The sequence below is a fragment of the Denticeps clupeoides genome, chromosome 10 (genome assembly GCF_900700375.1).
Source record: "Denticeps clupeoides chromosome 10, fDenClu1.1, whole genome shotgun sequence".
NCBI lineage: Eukaryota > Metazoa > Chordata > Actinopteri > Clupeiformes > Denticipitidae > Denticeps > Denticeps clupeoides.
This window is the reverse complement of record NC_041716.1, coordinates 11,432,430-11,459,904: the sequence shown is the minus strand read 5'-3', so window position 1 is coordinate 11,459,904 and position 27,475 is coordinate 11,432,430. Positions and strand designations below refer to the sequence as shown.

General features: G+C 42.9%; 1 protein-coding gene across 5 annotated transcripts; it reads right to left on the bottom strand.

The window, feature by feature from the left end:
- Positions 1-878: 878 nt before the first annotated feature.
- On the bottom strand, positions 879-27,105 carry gpr153 (G protein-coupled receptor 153). Of its 5 annotated transcripts, XM_028994611.1 has the most exons (7): positions 26,627-27,105; positions 15,868-16,459; positions 11,792-12,221; positions 6,758-6,947; positions 6,181-6,210; positions 3,757-3,776; positions 879-3,352 (listed from the first exon to the last, which is right to left on the bottom strand). In XM_028994611.1, the coding sequence occupies exons 2-7, from the start codon at positions 16,218-16,220 to the stop codon at positions 2,486-2,488; spliced, it is 1,890 nt and encodes a 629-aa protein (XP_028850444.1). In that variant the 5' UTR covers positions 16,221-16,459; positions 26,627-27,105; the 3' UTR covers positions 879-2,485. The 5 variants fall into 5 exon arrangements, with proteins under 5 accessions (XP_028850444.1, XP_028850442.1, XP_028850445.1 ...); XM_028994609.1 differs by lacking the exons at positions 3,757-3,776; positions 6,181-6,210 and adding an exon at positions 5,125-5,309; XM_028994612.1 differs by lacking the exon at positions 6,181-6,210.
- Positions 27,106-27,475: the final 370 nt, after the last annotated feature.

Below are 27,475 nucleotides of genomic sequence, written 5' to 3'. Positions count from 1 at the left end.
CTACCTACCAACGGTCTGCAACAGAAAAGGCATGATTTTTTTATGTAAGTTAGCATGCTGATGAATCATTATTTTCATTACTGATAAATAATCTAATCACAGGTTTGTCATCATCCTTGGGACACTGAATAGTTCAATACATTTTGGAATCCAAGGAAGACACCATTGTGGAATGCAGCATAAGTGTGTTATAAAATGCAACATTGTAGGCTAATGCCTATAAAAGACTTCAAGGCACGTCAGAGTTCATGTTTTCCACTTTCTAGCATGCATAAGGTTGAGAAACAAAATATCCTTTTAATACAATTTAAAATTGCATACCATTTCTCATTTTAATATAGAACAACTAATATAGAAACAACAAAAAGAAAATCTCCAGAAATGTGTTTTATTTCCTTAACCTTACAGAATGGGTAAGTCAAATATATATATATATAAAAAAAAAAAACATTTAAAAATAACATGACCATTCTCAAATGACAAACGAGGTACACTTTGCCCAAACGTTTTGCAAAAGATCAGCGAGACTGATAAGTTTTTTTTTTTTTTCACAAATGCAAAAACACACTTCAAACGATGGAAGCAAACATTCTTTCCTTATGTAAATGTAATAACATTAAGCAACTTATAACTTGAGCAACATAACATCAAACATTGTCCATTGCATGACATAATGTAGTAGGCCTATTATTGACAAAGGATATGTTACAAAAAGAAATGAATTCCATTTCCGCAAATAACAGGGCAGTATGTTTATTTTGTGTGTCAGTAACCAACAGAAATCAGATAGTGCTACATTATATTATAGCCTTTATTATGATATACAACGGCAAACAAAAAAAAATAAGATAATCCCCACACAACAGGTTAGTCTGGAGGCTTGTCAAGGTTTCACTTTATTTTTTTTGGCCAAATCACAACGAACCATCGCAAATACATTCATTTGAACCACAATACCCTTTATATTGATGTAGTAATGCTCCTTCAATAGGCGGACAAAATGATAGATATTGCCTGGATTCGTTTAAATTTTAGTGAGACATGAAGAAGGAAGACTCTGGTGTGAGCACACCACTGAATAGATGAATGGATGACAGGATTAGGAAATTAAGAGGAATTCAATAAAGACCAGCACTACCCAGCTGCCCAAAACATCAAGCACCATTATTGAGATTCGCAAGAGTATTCGGCAGGCCGGTAAATATCTATGTACATGTACATCTGTGTGCTGGGAGCTGGTATTAGTTAATCATGTCTGATTTCCTGTGTTTAAAAAGAAAGGAAATGAATGTATGTCATATTTACACCTGTTTTATTACTCTTACAGTCAGCTGTGGACTCTGCTGTTGAAAGGCCTGACTGGTCGTAGAACAGTCCTCTTGTTTTAAGCATCACACTCTCATCATGACGACAAACTTTACTGACGTACTACGTGCTTCTAATGGAAAATAATCTCATCTGCAGAGAAAACCCGGTCACCTGACTCGATAACACTGACCTTGTGACTTGCACATACATGACCAATCATAACTAAATTCAAAAGTGTCACATAACTAAACCTGATTAAAAGTAACAAACAGAAAAAAATTATTATTACTTACTTTAGGAACAGGTTGCATTTCTTTATTAATTCAAGTATTGCAGTTCAGTGCTTCCCCAAATGTAATAACTCTCTCTCTCCTTCTAGCCTATATGTCCCCATTCCCACTTCCAGAAGAAAAAAAAAAAAAAGTATAATGATCTTATAAAAATTTCTGACATGGTTCTGGTATTATTGGTGCATATGGTCTCTGGTCTGAGCTTCATTAACAGCAGACAAATCACAGCCGATGAAATGTTGTCATTTGGACGATCATTTGAAAGTCAGGCTAAGAAGGGTCAAGACCACGACAACTTCATGTGTTATACGGACCAAGTAAATAATTTATTCCTGAACTGCACTGCAACTGCAGGTAAACAGTACTGGGCATTGCCTGTAATCTTTTAGCAAAATGTTCTGATATTTCCTGTAGAGACAAAAATCCTTTAAAACACAAATCTCCATATTGTATTAAGTGCAAAAGTTAATATCAAAACAAAGTTGGTCAATTTTTGCACTCTCATTATCATCAAAAACACAAACGTCATGAAAACAAAATAAAAAAATAAGAAACTAGATGAACAGACGGCAAAACATTTCTTGCCGTTAAATGGGCCCGTGTGAATTGAACCGCTGCTTCACCTTGGTGTGCTCATTAAAACACTAAAACATGTAAAAAGCACACATAAACCAAGACCACAACTTTATTATTCTACCCGGGCTAAATGCAAGTGGATTAACCTGCTTGTGGCCAGGTTACTGCACCCATTCCGCTCTGAATCAGACTTCCCGGGTGGCCAGGCCCTAAACAAATTCTGCATTAATAATAATAATAGCTGAAGTAACAATGCGTATGTGTAATAATTATTATAACGGTAATAGTTGCTAGGAGTTGCACACGCCGTCCTAGGTGGTGGAACCGATGGAGTCCGACTGAAAGGTGACGTACCCAGACGACGGGGAGTGGGAATTTATAAAACTGTTTGTGCTTCCTTTGCTCTCCTTAGTCAGGTGTGTCTGTTCCCCTGTCCAGGAACCCTCTGCAGGGTCTGTCCTGTGCTTCTGAGAGGGAGGCCGTTCCCTGGTCGGCACACTCGCCCCGGAGGGGCCGGGTTCGGACGTGCGCTTCCCGTCCCTCTTGTGTTCTCGACTACTCTTCCCCGAGCCTGACATTCCGCCGGTCCCCCCACTCGCGCCCACTCCCGTCCCACTCATAGTGCTGCCCCTGCGGCTGCTGCTCCGGCTGCCCCCGCCGTCCACTCTGGCAGGAGACTGTTGTAGTTCCGCCAGCCCACAACCCTTCCCGTGGTTCGAGACCCGCCGCAGCGCCTGGGGCTCGCGCTCAAAGTCAGTGAGGGGGAAGTGAGGGTAGAAGATGACAGTGTGGTGCTCGAAAGCCTCAGGGACGAGCGAGATGGTGGAGGCTCGGCGCGGGCTCCTCATTGGACTGGGCAGCGGCGTCTCATCGATGAAGTTGATAACTTCGTCGCGGCTGAAACACTTGAAGTCGTCTTCGCGACAGCCGGACGGCACGCGTGGCAGCTGCTTGAGCGAGTGCATGCTGTCGTCGGACCTCCTCCGTTTACGGTAGGGGTGACCCCCCTCCTCGTGGTACGACACCAGGCTCCCCCTCCGGCGCTCGTGCCGGGGGGAGCTGTACTGCGGGATCCCAATGATGTCCTCTGTTGAGCCCCAGCGATGGAGGTACGGCGGGATCTGGCTGGTGGTCCACATGTCGGTTTCGTCGTGGGAGTATCTTCTTGTAGGCGGCACCTGGCGCAACACAAAAAGCCAGGCATGTCAGTGCTTGTTTAAAAAAAAAAAACGCTCTACTGTATTTGCTGAAGCTCTTAAGCCCGTTCCATGCTGACCAGACAAAATCTGCTTCTTCAATCAAATTCCTCATCTAAACATGAAATACTGGAAAAAAAACAACAAAAAAAAAAACAAAACGATCACAATCACCAATATGTGGTTCACACTGGTCAGGGTGGAAGGTGGGATTGCATGCAAAATGGATAATAATAATAATATTTCATTTTATGTTTCTGAGATACGGATAATTCGATTCATTTGAAGATGTAATGATGTTTGCTTCAACAAAACAAGCTTGCTTCTCGTTTATTTACGCAATATATAATTATGATAATTTGAACGTACAACTACAAGATACTCACATTCCACATTGTTCTGAGAACTAAGCAGGAAAGACAATGCCAGCTTTTAGTAGAAGTATTCATCCAAAACATACACCACAAAAGTCTACAGAGCCCCTGTGTAGCAGTGATTAGTAGGTGGATGGGCTGTGCAGCAGGCTCCTACGTGGCCAGAAGAGGGCAGCAGAATGCAGGCATTGAGAGGCGGGCGGGTGGGCGGATGGGGGTGATGAGGTAAAAGGTGAGAGCCCCACCATGTGATCAGAGAGCAAGCTGCCCGTCTTAACACGGACAGAGAGTTAACCTAATCTATTTTTAATGAGTAGTCTTTAATAAGATATGGATCTGTTTGGCTTCTAAAAGAAAAGTAGAAATCCTTGTTGGCAAATCCCCAACAGTTTATTTTATGCAATTAATAAATTCTGTTTCTAACCTTATCTGACCTTCTAAGAAATATGCATAGAAAATCTTGCTTTTAGTATTTTAGACAAACATTTCTGGGCAAATTTCACTTAGAAATGCACGGATTTCTACCCCCAGGATTTCTGTCCAGTTGCAGTTGATACACTGTGCTGTAAATTTGGCATTAGGGAAAGAGTGATGATGCTCTGACAGCTATTATTGTGCTAGAAAGCACATAAATAGGCTGACAGCCATACAATCCTTTGAGCTGTGGACAATGGTGAATTGGCATTTTATTGCAAAATGTCCTTGCAGGTGGTGTTCAATGAGCTGAATGATCTGTAGAAAGCTTTTAAATGAACTGTACATTGTTACATTTTGCAATCAAAAGGCACAGATATGGCAACATGGGAAATGTTTTTTGGTTGTGGTGGGAAAAGGGATGCTTTAAATGTGGGTTTCTCCAATGTTCTCAGACATCCAGCTCTAAAGCACTTAACAGCCTTAATTTACCTACATTGCAGCTGACCGGTCATTTTAGGTTAAATTTATGTCACTTTTCTGAAGTGCACTTCATTCTGAATTGGGATTGCGAGATGATGCTTGAAAACTGCATGTACTGAGATTCATTTTGGGGCTTGCAGGTGAAAGAGGAGCATTTTACAGCTCTGCCACTTAATTAATTTATGAAAATAGATTTCTTAAATTTTGTGGTGCCTTTAATATCTTTTCTAAATGTGTCTTGGCGAATCTTTTTTAACCACTGTGTAAAACAACCTGACGGTACTCAAAAGGAAAACGCAGTAACATATCATAATATAGCAAATAACAACTTAGTCATAGAAAAAAGGAGGGACAGGGCAATCATAAATTAGCTCAGGAGGAGAGGGAGCACTGCAGCATGCACACAGGTATTATCGCAATAGGAAGGTTCACTGCAAAAATCAAGTAATGACAAATAAAATAACAAAATCAATGGAAATATACCTGCAAGTACTGCATTTTATCTTCCTGTAGCTCCCTCATTGGATAACCCTGGGTGACACCCCTTTCTAAGGTTGAGAATTCGTACTTGGCAATACGGTCTATCGTCATGATATCAGGCCCGGGGCTATAGTCATACGGTCTGTCATATATTAAGTCCGGATGAAAGCCTCCATCCTGGCTGTTTTCTGCAAATGCAGAAAGCATACGTATAAGAATTACAAATGTACTCAGTTACACATACAGACAGACAGACAGACGAATAGATATAAAAAAAGACAAAGCATCTTTTTCAAGGCTCTACTTTGGGGCACTATTTTCAACCTGGCACTAAGTGCAGTGCTAGGCACTAAGCGTAGGGCTTGGTCGCCAGAGTAAGCGAAGGTGTCCTCATGATGTACATGAGTAGATATAACAAGAAAGAAACAATTTACCCCTTTTTTGTTGGTGTATAATAATGTTTTCGTAAAATGTGAGGAACCTGATGACTGACTTGTCTCACGCACGCTACTTCCTCTTTTAAACCTGCACCAATGAATACGACATGTACACAAACACCATTAAAGATTGTGTTTCTTACTTGTTTTATCTATTTATTTAGATAAAAGTCTAGTGTATTTATTGAGGAGAGGATGCCTTACCTTACGCTAGTGAACAAGCCCCATGCTTAGCACCTAGTTCTACGCTATGCGCCAGGATGAATAAAGTGCTCATGGGTCTGCATTGGCAATTTAGATTTATGGTAGCATATTAAAATATTTGGAATAATTAACGTTATCTAAAAATCCCGACTGTTTATGCACAAAAAAGCAAATGCCCTCTCTGGGAAAAAAATGGTCTATTGAGCACCAAGGCTGCTTTTTTAAAATACATTGATCAAAAACGAACATATGATGTTTGGGACGGGTTTAGTGCTGAAGTGTAAAATGCTGGTCTTAAGGCAGGTGTAGGCCATTAGCGGGATGAGAGATGAAATTAGCCATTAGCACAGGAAGCTCGACATGCAGCTCAGTAGCTTAAAAAAAAAAAAAGCAACAAAGAAACGGCCCTTATACATACAACTCAGCTGGGTTATACAAGGCAACCCTTCTGCAAAGAAGAGTAGAAAACTGATAACATTATCATAATCATCATCATCATCATCATGTTATCTTTACAGCCCCCTGCCTGCCCCTTCTTTTGCCAAGTTAATTTCTAATTCATGCATTAGTATATTAATTTTATTAATCCACTTTCACATCAAATGCTCAAAAGTACTCATAAGAGAAATGAAAAGTGTAACATAATTCCTCCGCGTATTGGTCTAAAGCTAAAAAAATATTAGCATATCAGTTGTGGTAAAAATAACTGTGAAGCCTTCACAGACTGCTTTGTATTATTATCTCATTTAATAATAGTAAATGTACTAAACAGCTCAGATAAAGTTCAGCCATTTCAGAAAAAAGCCTTTCCTCATTGAAAAGTAGGTCACATGGTAAGTAGAGATTTGCCCTACTGAAATCGTCACCAGTCGTCCCAAAGAGAATTGGTGGGACATATTAGTGTCCTGGCCCAACTGAGGCAGTGCAACGTACCTTCTCACCTGCTCCCTTCTCGCCTTCCCTCCCTCCCCCTTTTCGCTATCTCCTCTCCTTACCTTCGTCCACGTCATCGTTGGACATGATTGCCACGCACTTCTCCCACACCATCTTGACGTCTGCCCGGTAACGGTCGCAGGCCCAGAGGAACATGGGTAGGAGGATTGACTGGGCGATGGAGCACCAGAGAACGCAGAGCACCATCCAGGGGTACGAACGATCATACTTCAGACTCGCAAAACTCACCACCTGACACAAATGAAAAAGAGAGGAAAGAATGGATGCTAAATAAGGAGGTAACCAATAATAACAGAATACTTAGAACACAAAATCATCATAGGAAATCCAACACTTAGAAGAAAAGAAAAGGTAGAAAACAGATAAGATCCTTCTATTTGCAGAACACACGTATTCAGGTCAGGGTTGCTCTAGTTCATCGCAGGGTGAATACACACCAGGAATAATTCGGCTAACCTCCTTGTCTCAGCATTATGGGAGTACACCTATGTGAACATTGAGAGAGTATGCACACTCCAGGCGCAGCAAGAGAATAGACACCCCTAGTAAAAATACAAAAAAAAATTCGAATTTGCCAAACATTGTTATACATGCGCATGTGAGAGGTGGTCTATGCCCTGATCTTTTTATGTTCTATGTACTCCTGCAGTTAGGCTGTTTGTGAAGGTCCTGCAGGGAAGGTCCTGCTATTTGGGAAAGAGAAACATTTGCCCCGGCAAAATCATTACAAGATATGAAAGAGATATGAAAACTTTCAAACAAATCCAGCTATACAGCCAGTTTTCTATGAAAAAATTCTGATGACAAAAAAAAAAGGTAAGAATGTATCAACCTGGGGTGGTAGTTGCCTATTGGGTAACACACTCGCCTATTAACCAGAAGAACCCCACTTACTACCATTGTGTTAACCCTGAGTGTCTCCAGGGGGGACTGTCCCTGTCACTACTGATTGTAAGTCACTCTGGATAAGGGCGTCTGATAAACGCCCTAAATGTAAATGTATCAAACATGGCGGCCCCTGGTGGTAGATTTTTCTTTTTTTTCGGCCTATCTGCTATTAGCTGCAGCAATGCACATGTTGACATGCATCTCATATGATTATCAGATCCAGTGTTAAGAATTTTTTGATTGGCATTACTTCTTATTGTCAATAAAACAAATAAGTGCATTATTCATTTATACAATGACAAAGATGTACACTTCGAATCTTTGTATATCGGTTCAAATATTTGGTTATAGATACTGGTTTTCCCTTGTGTGTCCTTCCAGGGTTTTGTAACCATATGTGTTCATATGGCTTTTTTTTTCTTGCAATATTGAGATAGTACTTGTACTTTTTTACTTGGCTTTAAGAAGACAAAGTGCCTTCTGCTTTCAACCAACCAATACCAGTTTGTTACAGTAGAAATACCTCATGAGAGAGCAAGCAGACTGATGTGTCTGCATTAAACAGATATAGAGAGCAAGAACATGCTCTCAATAGGCTAGAATCTCCATAAATGCACGTTTTCCTTCATAAGTGCTGAGCGGGCAATGCAGGCCAATGCATTTAAATGGCTCATTATCCGCACACAGCAATGTTCATGCAGATCCAAGCTCTTCCGCACCCATTTGTATGACCGATTTAAGATGAAACAGTTCTGTAGACACCGTCTGATCCATCAAAAAATAACAGGAGGAAGCAATCATTTACAAAGAAATGTTATCTGAACACTTGAACAATTACTTGATGAGGCGGATCACGGTTCAGGAGAACAGACGGATTATGCAGGCCTCTGTTCATTTGTGTTTTGTGTCTTTGGATATGAGTATGAAGTCTGAGGCTTGTGTGTTTGCTAGAGGCAGTGCATGTAGGGGCTAGGATCCTTTGCTTATAACCATCCTAAATATTACCTTTTTCACAAGGGGAACTTACAAATGGACCAATGACGACAGCCAAAGCCTTTAACTGTAATAAAGCATAGTGTATTAATTATGCATGATACCAAAATGGCCATTGTTGCATCATAAATCATGGAAAAACTCCACAATCTGAAATAACACAGTTTAATATTGCCCTCTCGCCTGTTAAGTGTGTCTTTAGGTCATTGTACCTATGAAGTACAGTGAGTTGTGTACAGCAATTCATTTCAGTTGTGGCATCGAAGGTCATAGCAGGAAATATTGGGGTTTAAAACGAACGTTCATGAAGCCGAGCACGGTGCCTGGTATAAATCAGTTGTTTAGGGTGCAGCCTGAGGCCTGTGGTATTGATTTTTTGCACAGTTGGAGGCAGTCATTGATGCACCCACACAAGCTCTCACTCTTCCTCTCTCTCTCTCGGCTCATTGAGATTTTGTGGTTACTTTGCAAGGGTCTATAAGTAGTGTTAAATCTGCTGGCCAATCTGAAGATTGAGTAAATTACTTAAACAGCACGCATCCCCGAAGGGTCAGTCGGCTGATTTTTGTAGCTCTGGCTTAGAAAAAAACATGTTTAATGTGAATCTATAAAGTCTTATTATAGCTGAATTGCATAAAAATTACAGGTTCACCTCCTGGAAATAGGAAAGAGGATGGTGTTTTAGAAGCAAATGCTAGAATCTGGTTTCTTCACTTCACACTATTTCTTAATCCTGCTCCAGGAGGACGTTTCCACTCCAGTCTGACCTTACTTAGCCTTGGGTCTTTCTTAGTGACATAATAATGAAGTGTGGGTTTGACCAAAACCTTCTTGCCATGTTAAAAAAAGGAAAGAGTCGTTTTAGGTGGATGAGGCACATTGAACACATGGGAATGACTTCATCCACTTCAGAGAAAGATGCCATGAACAGTGTGTACGTATGGCCATTAAAACTTTATGGGGCAGTCGCTGGATTCAGAGGTCAGAGGTCCCCAGGTGACTGTCTAACAGTCTTGCCAAGGTGAGAGAACCTCCACAACACCCCAGGCTGCATGGTGAACCAAGAGCAGACTCTTAAAAATGCATGAGCGTCACAGATAGAGGCCGAGTAATGCTCTAAATCATCAGAGACAGAGATAGGCTGAGAAAGTGAGACACTCATACCGCTTAGACAGGAGGAGATATGTCAGAACGCTCATCCCTGCTAACAAGAAATGTCAGCAGTGGTGTAAAACCCGGGTCAGATGAGTTCATTTTGTTGCTGGTGGCCCTAATTCCAGCTGGTTCTGCCCTAATGGAAATACAATGACACTGTGAACCATGACAACCCCTTGTCTGAAGGTCCCCTATATAACCTAGATACACTGAATATGTGCCAAGGCAGTGAGTACACTATGCTCTCCTGTTACCTGCATACATTTCAGGGAACTGTAAGGCTGAGACATGAACGCATGTGACAAGTAAACTGATGAAGTATTCTTAATTTCCTCCCAAAACAATAAAGGCACTATTAAGAAAAAATCTTTCATTAAAAAGATGAGGTTGGATTAGGCTTCATGGTTCTGTCTGTACAAGTAATAAAGACAATAGGCATTGCAGCAAATGCCTTATATGAGGGGAAGGTCTTCACTGTGTTCTTAAATTTCAGATGCATTCTTTGAGCATGCTTGCCCTGCACAGAGGTTCTCAACATGACAACCATTGAAACAGCGAGTTTGGTGGGATTCATATGTTGATATCCAAGGCAATGTATGTGCTGAGAATGTTTGTACTGCTCCTTTAACAAATAATGCATGCAGTTAAAGCTTTGCAGTAACACAATTCCTGGGAGTGGGAGGGGAAAAAAGGACTTGAAACACAGCCCGGGGCAAGTATTGGGGCGGCTGGTTCTCACAGTTCAGATAAACCACTTTTACATTCAACATTACAGAGCATCCCAGAAGCATCCATCCTAGTCCACCTCCTCTTTAATTCCCCTCTTGTGTCTCTCAACCCACATCCCTGTACGTCAAACTGGAATCACACTCATTCAAACTGCAAATCCCCACCCTCGCCAGAATACAACCATGAACACCCACATGCTGTTTGTGACCTACTTCCTTCCTTTATTGAAATGCATAGCATAAGACATCTATAGTCTCTTTTGGGAACATCCTCTAATTAAGACTGATGAGCATGTGTTTTAGATGAGCTTGTTACCACCCCCCACCCCTTCTTTCACGCTGGAAATGTGTTTTCTAGCTCACGCTCAGCAATGCTCCACAATAAGCATTTCACCCTCCTCCATGCTGACTCAAACGTCGTGGACTCTCATGCCCCGCCCAAACAGAAGAGCAGGGCACCCGCTGATGTCACAGGAGCCCCCAGCTCAGCAGGCTGTCTCAGGACAAACGTCCAGTTTTAAAATTTAAAGCCCATCCTTGGCTCTCCAAAAGCACTAAACAAGCGAAACTGCTCAGAGGCAGCAAGCTGAAGTCACGCGGGATGCTGAGCAGTCAGGCTTGTTTCAAGCAACAATGCACAGTCCCTGTCAGGGAGGACAATTACAGCTTCTTCAGTCTGACCAATCAGCACACAGTAAGATTTTTCAGGGTGGTAGTAGCCTAGTGGGTAACACACTCGCCTCTGAACCAGAAGACCCAGGTTCGAATCCCACTTACTACCATTGTGTCCCTGTAACTACTGATTGTAAGTCGCTCTGGATAAGGGCGTCTGGTAAATGCTGTAAATGTAAATGTAAAGAAGACAGAACGGCAATGTATTTTTTTAACTGGTAATGGTAGTTTCCAAAACCTGTGGTATCTAACCATAAATAAAGCATCTCTTTTAATGCATAAAGGCAAGTATGTGGAGATAGATGAGCATTGCTCATGCAGATATGTGATACTACATGAAAAAAATGACCAAATCTGATTACATCACACACCCTCCTGCACAAACATTAGTATTTGTTTTTCAGAACAGATCCAGAGATGCGTACATTCTCTTGTTCAGCCAGGATGGAGCCATTCAGGGCTGAGTGTTGGAACTTTAAAGGAGGGGGTTTGAATCCCAGTAGTTTAACAGCAAAGCTACCAGGCTAAATAGTATCTGATTAGCATCAGACAACCAAAGATTCTGGGTGTATCTTCGTCATTTTTCATGAAGCTAAAAAGCTCCTAAGCAAGTAGAAACCAAGGAGAACATGTCTTTACCAAAATTGGAAATCCAGTAAGAAAGTCATAGATGAAAACGATCCCACTGATCAGGTACGTAATTTGCAGGGACGTTTTGACTGGTTCGGAGCCGTCGATGGAGGAGCGTCTCTTGCCTTGGGCGTCCTCGACAACGATGGTGGGTACGTTGAATTTGTTCTTGTCCACGTTCTGCCCCGTGTTCATGGAGAAGGTCTGGAATAGAGCGATACCAATGCAGATGACCCCCATCACCACACTCCCACTGATCAGCAGCAGGAAACACACCCCAAAGCCCAGGCCGATCTCCGTGACAATAAAGCGGCAGTCATGGGTGTAGAAGCGCTCCGTGGTGTCGTGCCAGCCTACAGCCGGCAGCGTGGACAGGATAAACGAGACCATCCAAATTCCCATCACGGTGTGGACGGCTTGCTTCTTTGTGTTGCTCAGCCTGAAGTGAGAGGGAGAACAAGAGCATTATGGGTATGTGGGTGGAGGAGACTGCAAGTTACTTATCTATTTAATTAAGGGATCTTAATTGAATGAGCTGTCGCTGACTTTTTTTTTTCTTCAAGAATGGAAATCAATTACTTGTATTTGACAAAGCTGACATGAATGGCAGCAGAATGAACGATGTACACCTAAGGGTTTGTTCAGCCACATCCCAACACAAATCTGCTGGCTTTGACGGGGATCTGCTAAACATTACCCCCAGTACCTTGTTTTAGAGGCTTCATCTGACTGGCACTGACATTCATGTATTCTTACAGGGCCCCAGATCGGAGCATCGTGAATGTTCACGCTGCTCTAATGAGAATGTTTGTGATGGTTCTGTCAGTGTAACGACTGGAAAGCAACACAGTAAAGATGAATTTTTTTTTAGCTCTCTTCAGTACTGTATGGTTTATTAATACTCTTTACATACACCTTGCTGTGTTCTTTCTACCACATTCAAAATATGTTGATGTTATAAGAAGTACAATGTTGGTTTTAATTGAAAACTAATTAAATTAATCCTGATGCATCGACCCATATTATTGCAACTGGGTAAAAAAGCACATCTCCAGTAAATTCTATTGACTTGTGCTGGTTGTATTTGCATATTAATTGAATATAATTGAATAAAATGAAAGTAAATTTAATTATAAAAACTTTAAATGATATTTAATTAAAACATTAAACATTATTTTTTATTGTCTTCGGGATGTGTCAACACTTTATCCATATACAGAACATTCTAAACCATTCCAAATTTACTATGCTAAACAGAATAGGCAACATACAAAATATTCAACACATATTTCCTGGTCTGACGCTCATTAAAACTGATAGAAATAGGGGTGTACATATTTTTGTTTTCCATTATTGAGTGATCAGGTAAATGACGTTGCTGGCAATGTAGCACCTAATTCAAACTGATGTAATCTTATTTTTGTGACAGACACAGATCTTTTGGAAGACATTTGCACACAGGGAAGACACAGGGAACTATCAACACAGATAAACATAAAAAGTGGTCCCTAAAATTTCTGCTCATTTTAAAATCCACCCCTTCTAAGCATCTATTTTTGCGCGACCAATAGAATCAAACCATTCGGTCTAAAAGCATCTTTAGATTTTCTCTGATGTTCGGTCTGTGCTCACCTGATGCCACGGACCTCTGAACCAGTGGTTTTTCAGGCATTTGTGGCTTAGGTTTGTACAGGATTTGGGTCAGTGTGGATTGGAGGAAAAAGAGAATCTCATGACACTGTTGGGGTTTCAATCACTCTCTCTACATCAGGAGAGGGGAAGATGACTAACTCCGCCTACAGCATAGTGACGTACTACCACTATTTACAAGGTTACAAGGTAAAAGCCGACATTGTCAAAGAGGTATTAATAATCATAATCCAATCGACTTCTGAGGCCAGTGAAGGTACACACCTCTAGCTTTTTATGTGCTTTCTGTTTACTAGACTTTTTTACAATCATCATGATGACGAGAGAGCCCATTCATCTTGGATATTATACAGTTCAGGCCAAACGTTTGGACACACCTTCTCATTCAATGTGTTTTCTTTTTTTCCATGACCATTTTCATTGGTAGATTCTCACTGAAGGCATCAAAACTATGAATGAACACATGTGGAGTTATGTACTTAACAAAAAAAGGTGAAATAACTGAAAACATGTTTTATATTCTAGTTTCTTTTCTCTGATTTCTGCTTTGCACACTCTTGGCATTCTCTTGATGAGCTTCAAGAGGTCGTCACCTGAAATGGTTTTCCAACAGTCTTGAAGGAGTTCCCAGAGGTGTTTAGTACTTGTTGGCCCCTTTGCCTTCACTCTGCGGTCCAGCTCACCCCAAACCATCTCGATTGGGTTCAGGTCCGGTGACTGTGGAGGCCAGGTCTCCACTTTTTGTTAAGTACATAACTCCACATGTGTTCATTCATAGTTTTGATGCCTTCAGTGAGAATCTACCAATGTAAATAGTCATGAAAATAAAGAAAACATATTGAATGAGAAGGTGCGTCCAAACTTTTGGCCTGTACTGTGTGTCATCACATTTTTTATAAATGATTGGCTATACTGCATTAGTGTGAAGGAGATCTTACTTTGGATGTATAATTATTTATTGAAGAAGAAACTTTATGTATGCACAGTAAAACTTATACTACTTCTAAAAATGCAAAGCAGCAAATGTGGACACCGTAGTACTATGGAAGGGACAGAAGAATGCTAGACTTCGCCAAAAGTGCCTGCAGTCCAACAGTGGGAGACCAATGCTGAATGAAGAGCAGACAGGCACGTTTTTGTTATGAACAATGTCACTATTGTAAATATTCACTATTTTTCAGCATTTGATTATTTTGATATGTGCTCCAGTGACGCAAACTGAGCACACACACAAACCCACACCCATTATGTGCTGAAGAATCAGAATATCAGATTTGCTGAAAAAAAGAGGTTGTGTCTTCGGTGCTGGGCGAGGAGTATTTATGGAAGCATTCCCTGTTGAGGTTTTGCATGAACTGATTGCCCCCCGATTCCGCCCGCATGTGCAAACGAGCTGGTTTTGTTCGCCCGTGCCACGGAAGGCAGATGGAATGTTCCTTTTTTCCCTCTCTGTGACTGAACACAGGCAGCAGCACATGCCAGGCCGAGCAATATCTCGCCCTGACAGATGTGTCTGAGGCAAGTCGGAGATAGCCATCTGGCTCAAAGTTCTGGTCCATATTGCTCTTTATTAAATGAATGCCCCGCGTGAAAACCACGGTTTTCAAAATAACATTTGTTTTTAGCATTGGGCCAAATGTTCTGCCAAAAGTCTTGCTAAATTATGAAAATGTTCTGATTGCTTCTGGAAAAGCTCCATGGTTATGGGGCAGACATGTTGCATTTTCGTCAAGTGTCATCAAAATAATCTGCCTCTAACTTCTGCAGTGACATGTGCGCTGTGGGGCAGTTCATTGCTTTGGGATTCGGCTATGAGGCAATAATCTCAAAAGCTTACATGGACAAAGTGCATGATGTGTCTGTTTCAGCACACAATGATCGAAAGATATCATGCTAAAAAAATGACAAAACAAACAAAACAATCATCTGAAATGTATTTAACTGCCACTAATGCTACTTTCCTCAATACCTGGTGGTAGTAGCCTAGTGGGCCTGTGAACCAGCAGACTCAGGTTCAAATACTACCACTGTGTCCCTGAGTGTCTCCAGGGGGAGACACTAACCCTGTCACTACTGATTGTAAGTCGCTCTGGATAAGGGCGTCTGATAAATGCTGTAAATGTACCTATACCTGACAAGCAATTTTTACCAAAAAACAAATACAAATCAGGCAACAAGGCCCAGTCTCATCCCTTCCTTCTTTCCCCCTGCTTCCTAGTTCATAATGCCACTTGTTCATGGCACAATCAGACAGTGTCACCAATATAATCTCTAATTCCTGTCATTTGGGGACTACGTCTGCAACCAAGCCTAAATCATGTTATTTTAAACTCATGATTGGTGAACTAGTGTATATTACTTTAGTGAAAATGTCTTTAAATACCCCCAAATAATACACTGAAAGCCACTATTATCCCCCTCAGGTAGAATGTTACCTGTAGTTGACAGGCCAGCGTACCATCCACATGCGGTGGTATGACAGGGAGGTGACGGAGAAGCAGGTGACCAGGGTGAGGGTGTAGAAGGTGGAAACGAACACCTTGCAGAGTCCCTCGTTCCACTCGTAGCTGGAGTGCTGCCGCCGCAGCGTGATGACAGAGTACATGGTGATGGGGATGCCCATGTTGAGAATGTGAGTGCCGGCCAGAGTGCAGATGAGGAATTCCAGCGGCTTCCATTTCTTCTGCTTGGCACTCACACAGAGGATGCCCCAGGTGTTGGCCAGGATGGACACACCCGAACAGACCAGCCATGCCATCGCGTTGGTGCTGACGACCTCATCCTTCATGGTGCAGGGACGAACGGAGCCGTGGCTGCCGGCAGGTGGGAGGACGGGCAAGAGGAGAGGCGGGCAGAACTGTGGATAGAAGCCGGCGCCCGGCAAATCTGTGCATCCTACTGGGGCGATTGGGCCTTCTTCACCGGCTGGACCACAGGCCCAGAGGGCATGGAGGGAGGATGAAAGGGGGCGAGACGTTGGGAGGACAGGGAGGGAGAGTGAGAGGGACAGTAGCTCCACACCGAGTCCTGCATAAGACAAAAACAAATTGATTACAGTTGGATGACACAAGAGGAGAGGATAGCAAAAAAAAAAAAAAAAAAAGAGCATAAGAGACAGAAATAACCTGGAAACATGAAACAAGGACAGCAGATGAAATAGCAGAATTGAATGATGGAATAAACCCAGACGGGAGAAGGCAAAATAGGAGGGTTACTTTTGGTAGAGTGGACGAGTGAGGAACTGAGAGGAGCGGCAAAAAATAAAAAATTAAGAACAGGGCAGTGCAGAGAGACAAAAAGATGAAAGGTATGGAGCAAGATAAAAGAACAGGGGTAAAGACAACAAAGGGAAGTGAGAAATCAGAAGAAGAAAAAAAATCACTGCATTTATTATGAGAATAGAATGCTTCTCCTCTATGATAACATTAGAAAGAGGTAGACTAGACGTCCTATAATCTCAAATTGCTTAAATTATTTGTCCCTTTATGTTATAGCATATTGTATATAATAATTTTAGCAAGATGATAAGCAGTCAGTGCCATACATTAATGAATGATCAAATAAATTATGCATAACCATAAGCTTTTGTGCTTGTAAAGCATTTAGCTGGTTGAACATCAACACAGAACCCCGTTATCCTTGGCTAATCAATGAGTCACCACTGTGAAAGAATACGGAGCAGCAAAGAAAGGCTATTGAAAGAGACGAATGAAGCAAGGCGCTTCACAATGCCTCTTCTTTCGTCTATTTGCGTCACTTCTGGCTTTGTTTCACAGAATATTGATAGAAAACAAGTAGGTCATCTTCAATTGGGAAATAAAGTAAGGATTTCTGACCATTATTTTCACAAAAAACAATTGGAGAAGGGAGATATTGAACGAGAAACAAGACGTTTCAACGCTAAATTTAAATTGCAACGTGGTTGCATTTTGGGTGGGTTTATCACGTAAATGATTAATAAACAATAAACATCTCATGATCTTTTAAACACAAATTAAAGTAGCATGAATGCAGTCTTTATCCTCATTTAATGTATGAGTTTTAAGACTATTCATTTAATTCTAGGAAATTATGAAAATTCTAGCAATTCTGTAACACGGTCAGCTGACTTCATGCAGAAACATGAAGATTATGGCACTAATCACTTTTTAATCACCCAAATATCCCTCTCACAATATCCCTAACTTATTGTGAGTTGTGTAGCTAAGCAGCCTGCTTTAAAACCACGGACAGACAGAAACAATACCCCTGATTTCCTGAGCACTTTTATGCATTAGAGGTAAGGGACAATTTTATATGCTTGAGACTCAAATTTCTAATCATTACATATTATTTAAAAGCAAAGAGAATTACCCTTCTACGTTCATCTGCATTACTTTCAAATTAAGGGCATGAGCCTTGCCAGCAGGTTTTTGGGACCTACGTCAGAAATGTATTATGGCTACCTGGATACTGGGGTAAATGAGGTCAGATTTTGTGACACTTAAGAAAACAGAGGTTCATGAAACTCATCAACGATGGTGACACCTACTGACTTGCAGGCTACAACACAAGGTAACTCAGAAGCACAAACTGTCATCAGCATGTTCCAGTAAACAGAACGAGATCAGTCATGTTGTGGAAATGGTTCTTGATGTGTCTGCATGGAAGGGAGAATGTGAACTCCACAAGCATCCGCTGATTTTATTATCATGGTTCCAGTTCATTATGGAAGTGGGCACAACTTTTATTTGTATTTCAGGTCTCCCCAATGTTTACTTATTTGCTACGGATTTATGTTGATTTGAAATGGAAGAATGTGTTATATTGTGAAATAGTTCTTTGCATGAAATGCACATATTATTTACATGTAAATGGTTTACAAAAGCAAAAAAAAAAATGTTAAAGCCCAAGCATGTGTTCTTTTTCCCCATTCACTCCATAATCACACAGATTTTCGGTGAATAAATACATTTATAACTAGAATTATTCATATAAATGAATAATTACAATGGAAAAAAAATGAATTTAGGAAAAAATAAAACAGATTTCATAGGGCCCTATCTTTGGTATTGGATGGCACACAATTGGACAATGTATACTAGGCATAAAGCAAACCATACATCTGGCAGGTAATAAACAAGAAACCCCCCCCCCCCCCCCCCCCCCCACACACACACACACACACACACACACACACACACACACACACACACACACACACACAGTCCCCATATAGTGAAAAGGTTATCTTTATAGTATCTTTCTCCATTCAACCCAGCTCACCGAGACACTAAACCTGCAAAGTAGCAGTTGCTGATAAGACAGGATAAAGCCCACGTTGTCACACACACACACACACACACACAAGAAGAAATGACACTCTCTCTCTCTTTTCTTCAACCGTAAAAAGCTCTTATCCCAAAGGAAAGTGTACATCCCCAGTGAAGCAGTTTTCCCTGGCTTTGAATTCAGAATTGTATTCCCTACAAAGGCAACATCTGCTTCCTTTGATGCCAAACATCCAATTACCCTCATACGTGGGACAGTGCAGTTTTACACATAGTAGCACTAAGTGTGCATAAATCATACCTTAACCTAAATTCATTTTATTGCATCACCCAGACCCAAATAAGTGAAGGACAACTGTTTCATTTTTAGGTTTTCTATTTTAATCTCCCCGTTTCTGTGGTTGTGCCTCGCTTTAACATTTGATCCGGCCTTTAATCACCTTCAAGTTATAGCTAACACTGTACCTCCAGGTTTTAATAAAACGTTCTGTTTACACAACCCTCCTGTCAGTCATTCAGCTCCTGTCAGTCATTGATTTCGGGCATATGCTCCTCAGCTCGCTTAATTTGCCTGCACAGACATTGTAAAGATCCAAAGAGGAGTGGGGGCTCACAGGTAATCTGAACATTAGAATTTAAATGAATGCATTCTGGACGTGTTGTGTAAGAGACCTGAATTAGCTGTCCACCCACTCCATGCATGAGTAATGGACTCGCTTGCAAATCAGATGTCTGACAGTGCCGGTGCTACGAGGGACTGTAAGCTAAAAATGAGCAATTATTCTCAATATCAGCGCTGAATCAGTAAGAAGGGGAGAGATGACAAGTGTAGTACAGTCAATAGTACAGTAAACAAGCACTGTGCAGAATATTGTAGAAAAAAAAAACCTCAAGGAGTCAAAATATATACAGTACAGGCATGTGTTTTATTTTCATGACCATTTACATTGGTAGATTCTCACTGAAGGCATCAAAACTATGAATGAACACATGTGGAGTTATGTACTTAACAAAAAGTGGAGACCTGGCCTCCACAGTCACCGGACCTGAACCCAGTCGAGATGGTTTGGGGTGAGCTGGACCGCAGAGTGAAGGCAAAGGGGCCAACAAGTGCTAAACACCTCTGGGAACTCCTTCAAGACTGTTGGAAAAGCATTTCAGGTGACGACTTCTTGAAGCTCATCGAGAGAATGCCAAGAGTGTGCAAAGCAGTAATCAGAGCAAAGGGCGGCTATTTTGAAGAAACTAGAATATAAAACATGTTTTCAGTTATTTCACCTTTTTTTGCTAAGTACATAACTCCACATGTGTTCATTCATAGTTTTGATGCCTTCAGTGTACTGTATATATTCTCTGGGCCTTGAGAGCCATGGATTTCAATTAACTTCAAGTAAAGTTTGTATTTTTTTGTAGATAAAAGATCTTTTTTTCTATATTGTATATTTTTTCTATATCTGTATGCTGTTGTGCACCATCAGCTGGAAGTTTTCACTCACATAATTGGCCAATAAACATGAAAATCACACTTCACATTCACATTTATGGCATTAAACAGACGACCAGTAGTTACAGGGACAGTCCCCCTGGAGACACTCAGGGTTAAGTTTCTTGTTCATGGGCACCATGGTAGTAAGTGGGGTTCAGTGTGGGTGTGTCTGCCATGCAGGGAACACACGAGCGGCAACCAATCTTTGTTAGTCGTTCACCACAACATAGCCAGATGGACTCGTCAAAACGTATGCTTACGTTCTTGAAATGTCTTTTTTCTGCAACAGGCATCACGGTGGAACCACAATTCAGTTTGGCAAGTGGGTGGCTCCACCCCATTCTAAGTTAAAGGGATGTGCCTCTGTTGACACCTTCAGGATGCCTACTGTTATGCCTCTTACCAATGCTTGTAATAGTTTTAGATATTATTAATAGCAAATATTGCACAATATGCGATTAATTCGTTTTTATTGACTGACAGGCCTAGTTTTCATATTGTTACACTGCCTAGAGTTTGGCAGGGTAGACCACTGGAGGCCCCCTTCGCAGCCTGTTTTCTTTTCCATTACACCCCTCTGTGCATCCAACACGCTTCACACATTTTAATGTTAACACTCACCCGACCCTAAATTAGCCAGAGCTGTAATGAAGCGGGATTTCATTTTGTCCGGGCTGGACTGCTAATCAGCGGAAGGTCCTCACGTTTCCGCCAGTAGTAGCTAGTACCATCCCACTCATTAACGAGAAAATACATTTTAAAAAATACATTTGCATTAACGAGAAAATACATTTTAAATCGATCTGTATTGTTTTTTCCTTTATTATAGGTTATTGATGATTCTGACCCACATCCTTCTCTGGTTTGGGACTTTCAGAGCTATGATCCCGTGCTGATTTGTCCTGCCTAGAACCACAAGGTTTCAAAGGCTGTCGGCAAAGCTGCGGGTTCTGCAACCCGACCCTGCCAGGTTTGGATAATTAACTAAAACCTACACTCATAATTACACCAGAACGATGATTGCAGGTAGATTATGCAACGATTACGATGCTATCTGCTGAAATGCCCATCTCGCTGCTTTAATCCAAATCCCGAGTCGATAATCTCGGTACTGGAAAGATGCCCGCGAGGGTACTGAGCGAAACACTTGGCACGCATCGCCTGTGCCGAGTGTGTTCGTACACCAACGCAAGGACAATGACAGCTGTGACAGATGACACTGACGTACATAAGTAAACACCGGGGAGGACAGCGGGTCAACTGGCTAATCCGAGCGTCACCATGTTTAACGCAGGAGTGGACAGAAAATGGTCCCTGTTGACCATGTGCTTTACATTGTACCCGCTCGTCCTTACACGTTACAACAGATTCACCAATTCATTTGTGTAAGATCCTAAAGTGGTATAAGGTTCTCTGTTCTTTAAAAGGAACCTTTACACAGCACATTATAATGCTGATAGCATACAAAAATGAGCAAATTCTCCAAAATGGCGGATCTTGTGAGGGCTGCTCCCAGTTCCCATCGACTCGGGCTCGAAAACAATAACCCAGCGTCAGCATCGTAGCTGCCGACTCCACTTCAATCTCACACTCTCACGCCACACTTGGAATTCCTCCTGCTGTTGGTGTCCGTGGTTCTGGCGCTGTCGTGGCGGCCATGTGCCAATCTCACACATTACAACTTGAGACTTTTTTTGCAGGGGAAGCCCCTTTTAGTCATTACTTTACATAGTTGTCATCACTTAAAAAAATCTCCCAGTCCAATCTTTGGTTAGCACCTACCAAAAGTAGTCCAAGAAAGGACAGCCTTTGAGCCGGCACCAGGGGGACGGGTGTCCAGGCACACTGATGTATGTTTAAAACAGCTTCTTGTGACAAGGACCTGGAGGTCCTTGTGGAGGCTCCACCTGATGGAATGGTACTTCAGAGATCTTGTGGAGTGTAAAACGGGGACATTCTCCGTGTTACGGCAGGTCGATGTAGGTCCGTTGTGACCGTGAATCCATTCCGCCAGATCAGAACAAATCCCCTTTTTTAACGCACCGGTGCCGGCGCTCGGCTGGGTGCCGAAGCTGTTTGCCGGTGAGAACCAGCCCACATTCCCAGTAAGGCCGGGGTGACAACACTGCAACCATGTCACATGTGCCTCCTACACAAAGCCGGAACACGTTCATTTCTAACACTGCATTTATTTCATCTGCAGCGTGCACAACGCGGCATCCATTTAATACAATTCTCCAGCGGACGGCAACGACCCCGGTGCAGCGGGAAATGGGGTATGTGCGACCTGGCCGGAAGCGCGCTGCCGACCACCCACCACAACAGTGACCTATTTTCAGACAAACCTGACAAAACTACGGCGGATTGGGATCGATCCAAATAATGACGTCGTTTCACGGATCGGGTGTCTGACGGACGGGGCCAATCCGCGTCCCCGATCCATTTATCGGTCAAGAACGTGAGACGAGACAAACGCGACGCCGGTTTCAGACCAAACCCATCAAGCACCGCGCCGAGCTCTAAAACCTACTGTTTTTTTTACGAAGAGCAATTTTAAATGCTACGGTGCAAGTGGTGAATTTACTTGAACTTTGACCTCTGCGAACTGTGATGAACTGTCATGCAACCGATAGAAACAAAGCATTGGAGGCCGCGCTAAATCCAAGACGGAGGAGAGGTCGGTTGTAGCAGTGGGAGCGTTCGAGATGGGCTTAGGTCTGTCGAGGGCTGACGTAATGTAGCATGAGAAGACCAACTTTTCACTCGAGATCCGACTGCAATGCAGAGCTCGCGGCATTGGCGCTTTCATTTTTATACTTTTTTGTATGCCCAGTTGTGTTGTGCAGTGTTGGAATTTCATGTTTAAAAAAAAAAAAAAAAAAAGATAACCAGAGAGGTCGATCTGCTGTGGCGACTCTTAACGTGGTGGTAGCCTAGTGGGTAACCAGAAGACCCAGGTTCAAATCCCACTTACTACCATTGTGTCCCTGAGCAAGACACTTAACCCTGAGTGTCTCCAGGGGGGGGACTGTCCCTGTAAATACTGACTGTAAGTCGCTCTGGATAAGGGCGTCTGATAAATGCCGTAAATGTAACGAGTGAATAGAGAGACACTTAATAGACATGTGTCTCTATAGCAACAACAACAATAATATTAAAAAAAATATCACTTTTATCGGGATGTGTATCGGTACCTGTGGATCGGCCGTCCCTACTTTCAGCCAGACATTGTTTGAGAAAAGCTCAAGGGCCATTCAGGTAGACCCATCTGTCTGCTGTCTCCCCCAACGCGTCCTCTCCCGCTTGGAAACATCAGCAGCCCTCTCTCGGCAGAGGCGAGTTGAGCACTTGGCCGGCCCTTTGTTGTTCGTTGCAGAGCGCGCAGCCATGAGGGTAAAAATGACGGTGGTGGAGGGCTGAGTCACCAGAACGGAGGCGACAGAGGGAGTAAGGGATGGGAATTGTGGGACTGTTTGCCGTTTCATAAGAGCAAAATGTCACATTCCTGAAGCCTTGACTAGTTCACCTTGAACTGTGATAACCGCCAATTGATATCTCTTACATGAGGTCATCCATCACACTTAGGAGCCATGATGCACTGCAGTTTGTGGGTACTCTGCCAGCAAAGAGCTCCATTAGCCAATCAAAGCACCGTCTGCGCTTCATCTGATGAAAGCCGGGGAAATATTCAGTTTCAATGCAGTTTCCGGCATTTCAGTCCTTGAATAAGCCAAATAGTGTTAATATGTTCCAGCTCGGGCATCTATCAACCACTTATAAAAGGCTGTTACATTACTGAATTAATTTGATGGAAATATTTAAATTTATCAATAAAGAAGCTTCTCCTTTCAGACGTCTGTACTGCGGACAGTGCTGTTATGCGAACAGTTAGCACTGTAAGCTCCATTCCTATAACGTGATTAAACAAATTCTAATTCACAAAAAAAGATGGAGACTGTTTGCATTTACAAGAGTTCAGTTTTGAGTTCGAAATGGGCCTCTGTGTTTTAACCTCTTGTAGAATTTATTTATTTTATTTTTTTTTTAAATCCTGAGGTCATGTGCATAAAGAAAGATGTATGTCTGTGCTGACTCACAACAGAAAAACTGGCATGGAGCTTCGTATTTTTAGCTGACCTCCACGTCCTTCCTGCTTTGACTGTCATTTTGCCATCCAGACTGAGGCAGCCTCAACGAAACCTAATGCATGTTCCCCTTGACACTAATGCAACGTCGTTCCTCCGTACCTCGAAATGCAATTTTCATAGAAGTGTATAATGGCGACTGGACTGAATAAGACATGCCCCAGAAATGTTTGCATCACAGCCATTGTGTATTATGTTTTTCTGAGCTGATGTATTAGGGATGCATGACATGGCCATGGCCGGAGACTTGTGCAGTGTACACATACAATTTTTAAACATATTCAGATTACATTTATCCTGCTCGGATGGGAAATACGAGATTCAAACACATTTTTTACATGAGGCCTGTATGGCTGGAGAGGAGGGAGAAGATAAAATGCCCTATTCTCTAATTCTGTCTGTTTAGTGTGTGTGTGTGTGTGTGTGTGTGTGTGTGTGTGTGTGTGTGTGAGTGTAAAGGAAGGCTGTATTACATCGGTTGAGGCTCATGATCTTTTTTTTTTTCCCCACCGCAGCACTGTCACGTCTCTCTTTCTGATAAGTGACCTTTAATACTTTGTGCATCTGCCACTATCAGCGCACGACCACAACTGCTGTGTCATTTCCATCCAGACAGTAGTTTCAGAACGGAAACAAACACCGCGGGGGACATTTTCGTGGCGCGGTGCATGACGTAACGTGTGGGGAGGGTCCCCTTGTCAGAACGCTGGAATTAAAGGGATGATAAATCACGTGACCAAGAGATGTCTATAACAGATATGGCATCTGTAATTGTATTAGGAGGGTGGAGAGTGGGAGGAGACGGGCGTCCTTCTGCGCTGGACGTATCGGAATGAGGACGTAGGGTATGGGAGATCGGTCAGGCACCATATGGGCTTTTCGGTTTTTAACCCTTGTTTAGATAAAAAGGCACGTGGCCTGGGAAGCTTCTCCAGTGCGCTTAGTTGTCCTCTTACGCTTGTTCTTCAAACTATCGGCTCTCCAAAATGTGGAGATGGCTAAACACAGCGTGGACTGATGACAGCAACTTCCACCCAACACTTTGTAGGGTCCAAACACAGACCAGAATGGCACCAGCAAACCTCCCATGATGCAAATACAGATGTGGATTTGGGCCTTGAGGCCAGTCTGCACTACTCGGAAGGAAAATATGATTATCATGAACCATAAAAAAGAAGATCCGCATGAAACTACATCACAATTGTTTAATCAAGGGACGCATTGCAGGTATTTTATACATATACATATATATATATATATATATATATATATATATACATCTTTAATTAGTTCAGTGGGCATAATTGCTGCAAAAATGTGCAACTGTGTGCTTTTTGCATTGCCATCATTTTTATTACATCTCGCTCAGAAGGGTTAAGTGAAGTTCTGGCTAAAGGTCAAGCACCAAGCGCACGGTTCTGCTTGAGGAGCGCCACCAGTTAGAACGTTTGTTTTCCTTAACGGGGCTCAGACGTTCCCCCGATGAAACGTTCGTTCCACAGGAGGAGCGCACGAACAGCACCAACTTTGTGTCATCGCCGGGTCAATTTACATGCTGTGGCGGCTGGACCGCCACTTACCGTGTGCCGATTCCAAAACTTCAGCGAGCCATCAGTGCGTTGTGAAGAACTCCACAACGGCCCTGCTGTGTCCCCGTCACAGGGCACTCCAGCCCAGCCTGGAAGACTTCTGGTCCCAGCAGGGATGCGTGTATGAAATGTCAGATGAAATGGGTTGAAATGTCAGCGGAAATGCAGGAGGGAACGTTCTGCCTGACGTGGTGATGCACGAAGGGCGCAGGAGATGAAACGACTCCACCCTGGCCTGGTGGAGCCGGGGGTCTGGAAAGTTTGACTGGCTTCGCTGACCCTCCACGGGAAAGGTGTGGAGGGACCCGGGAGCGTGTGGGGGGGGGGGATTCGTGCGTAATGGAAAGAGCCCCGGACGCGTGGGCTCGAAAACACAACCAGGAACGTCCGAAAACTTATTCGCACTGTTTAAACGCTTTATTCTATATGGCGTGAAGCGAACGTGGAGTCTCCAAACACGGCCATGCTCTCTCGGGTCCCGTCCTTCTCTTTTTAAATTGCATTCGCCAGAAAATCCGATCCTCGCCATTAAATCGCCGTCATCCGATCTGGCTCAACGCATAACGCGGCAGCTCGACCTCAAATCGTGTTCGAAATTCAACGAACTGCCGCCACGGATCGGCACCGACCTCCTCCACCTCCGTCGGTGCGCGACGTTCTCGGTCCGTCCTCGGATTAAAAGCGCGTCAAGTGTCGCCACTCACCTCGTCCGCCTCGGTCCCTCGGACGCAGAGATCCCGGCGAGGTGCCTACATTCCCACCAGCATTCCCGGTCACATGTCACAAAGGCGACGAAAAAAAGAAAGAAAGAAAGAAAGAAAATGAAAAGCCTTTTTTTTTTTTTTTAATTCAAACGATTCCGGGGCGCTCAGTGAGAGGAGCTCGGTGGTCCGTCCACACAACTCCCCTTCCTCCGGGGGAGAGACGGGCGGGTGACCGGGGACGCGGGCCCGCTCATCCTCGTGGATGCAGCGACGGTTCCCCTCTCTCTCTCTCTCCCTCTCTCTCTCTCTCTCTCTCTCTCTCTCTCTTTTTGCACGTTTGCTTTTTTTTTTTTTGTTCTCCGGAGCGACGAACGAGCGGCTCCGCGCTGTTGCCAGATTGCGCTCCGATGCCGCGGGAGACGAGCGCGCCCAGCGCCGCCCCACCCGCACTCCCCGCTCCGGCGACGCGACGGGGGCCGAGGGAGGGGGCCGCGCGGCGTGGAAGGGGCTACTACGTCCCCTCACGTGCCGCTTACTTTACTGCCCTCTTACGTAAGACGTCGCTCCGCCCCCAGCACGTGATTAATTAACGGGATTCGCTTAATAAATACTGCAGATAAATACCGCGGCACACAGGCTTTATTCGCGCTGATGAAAGGGCATTATTAAAAGAAATAAAAAAATCTAGTATTTTTGTCCTGGGCTGATCTCTCTTGCTCACATGTCATTTAAAAATAAGAACTTTTCTTGGGTAATATGTTAATATATTATCTCTGGACACCCCTTTACTATTTCAGGTAAGAAGGGATCAGGCCACTGTTAACTTTATATTATTTTTGACGTGTTGAG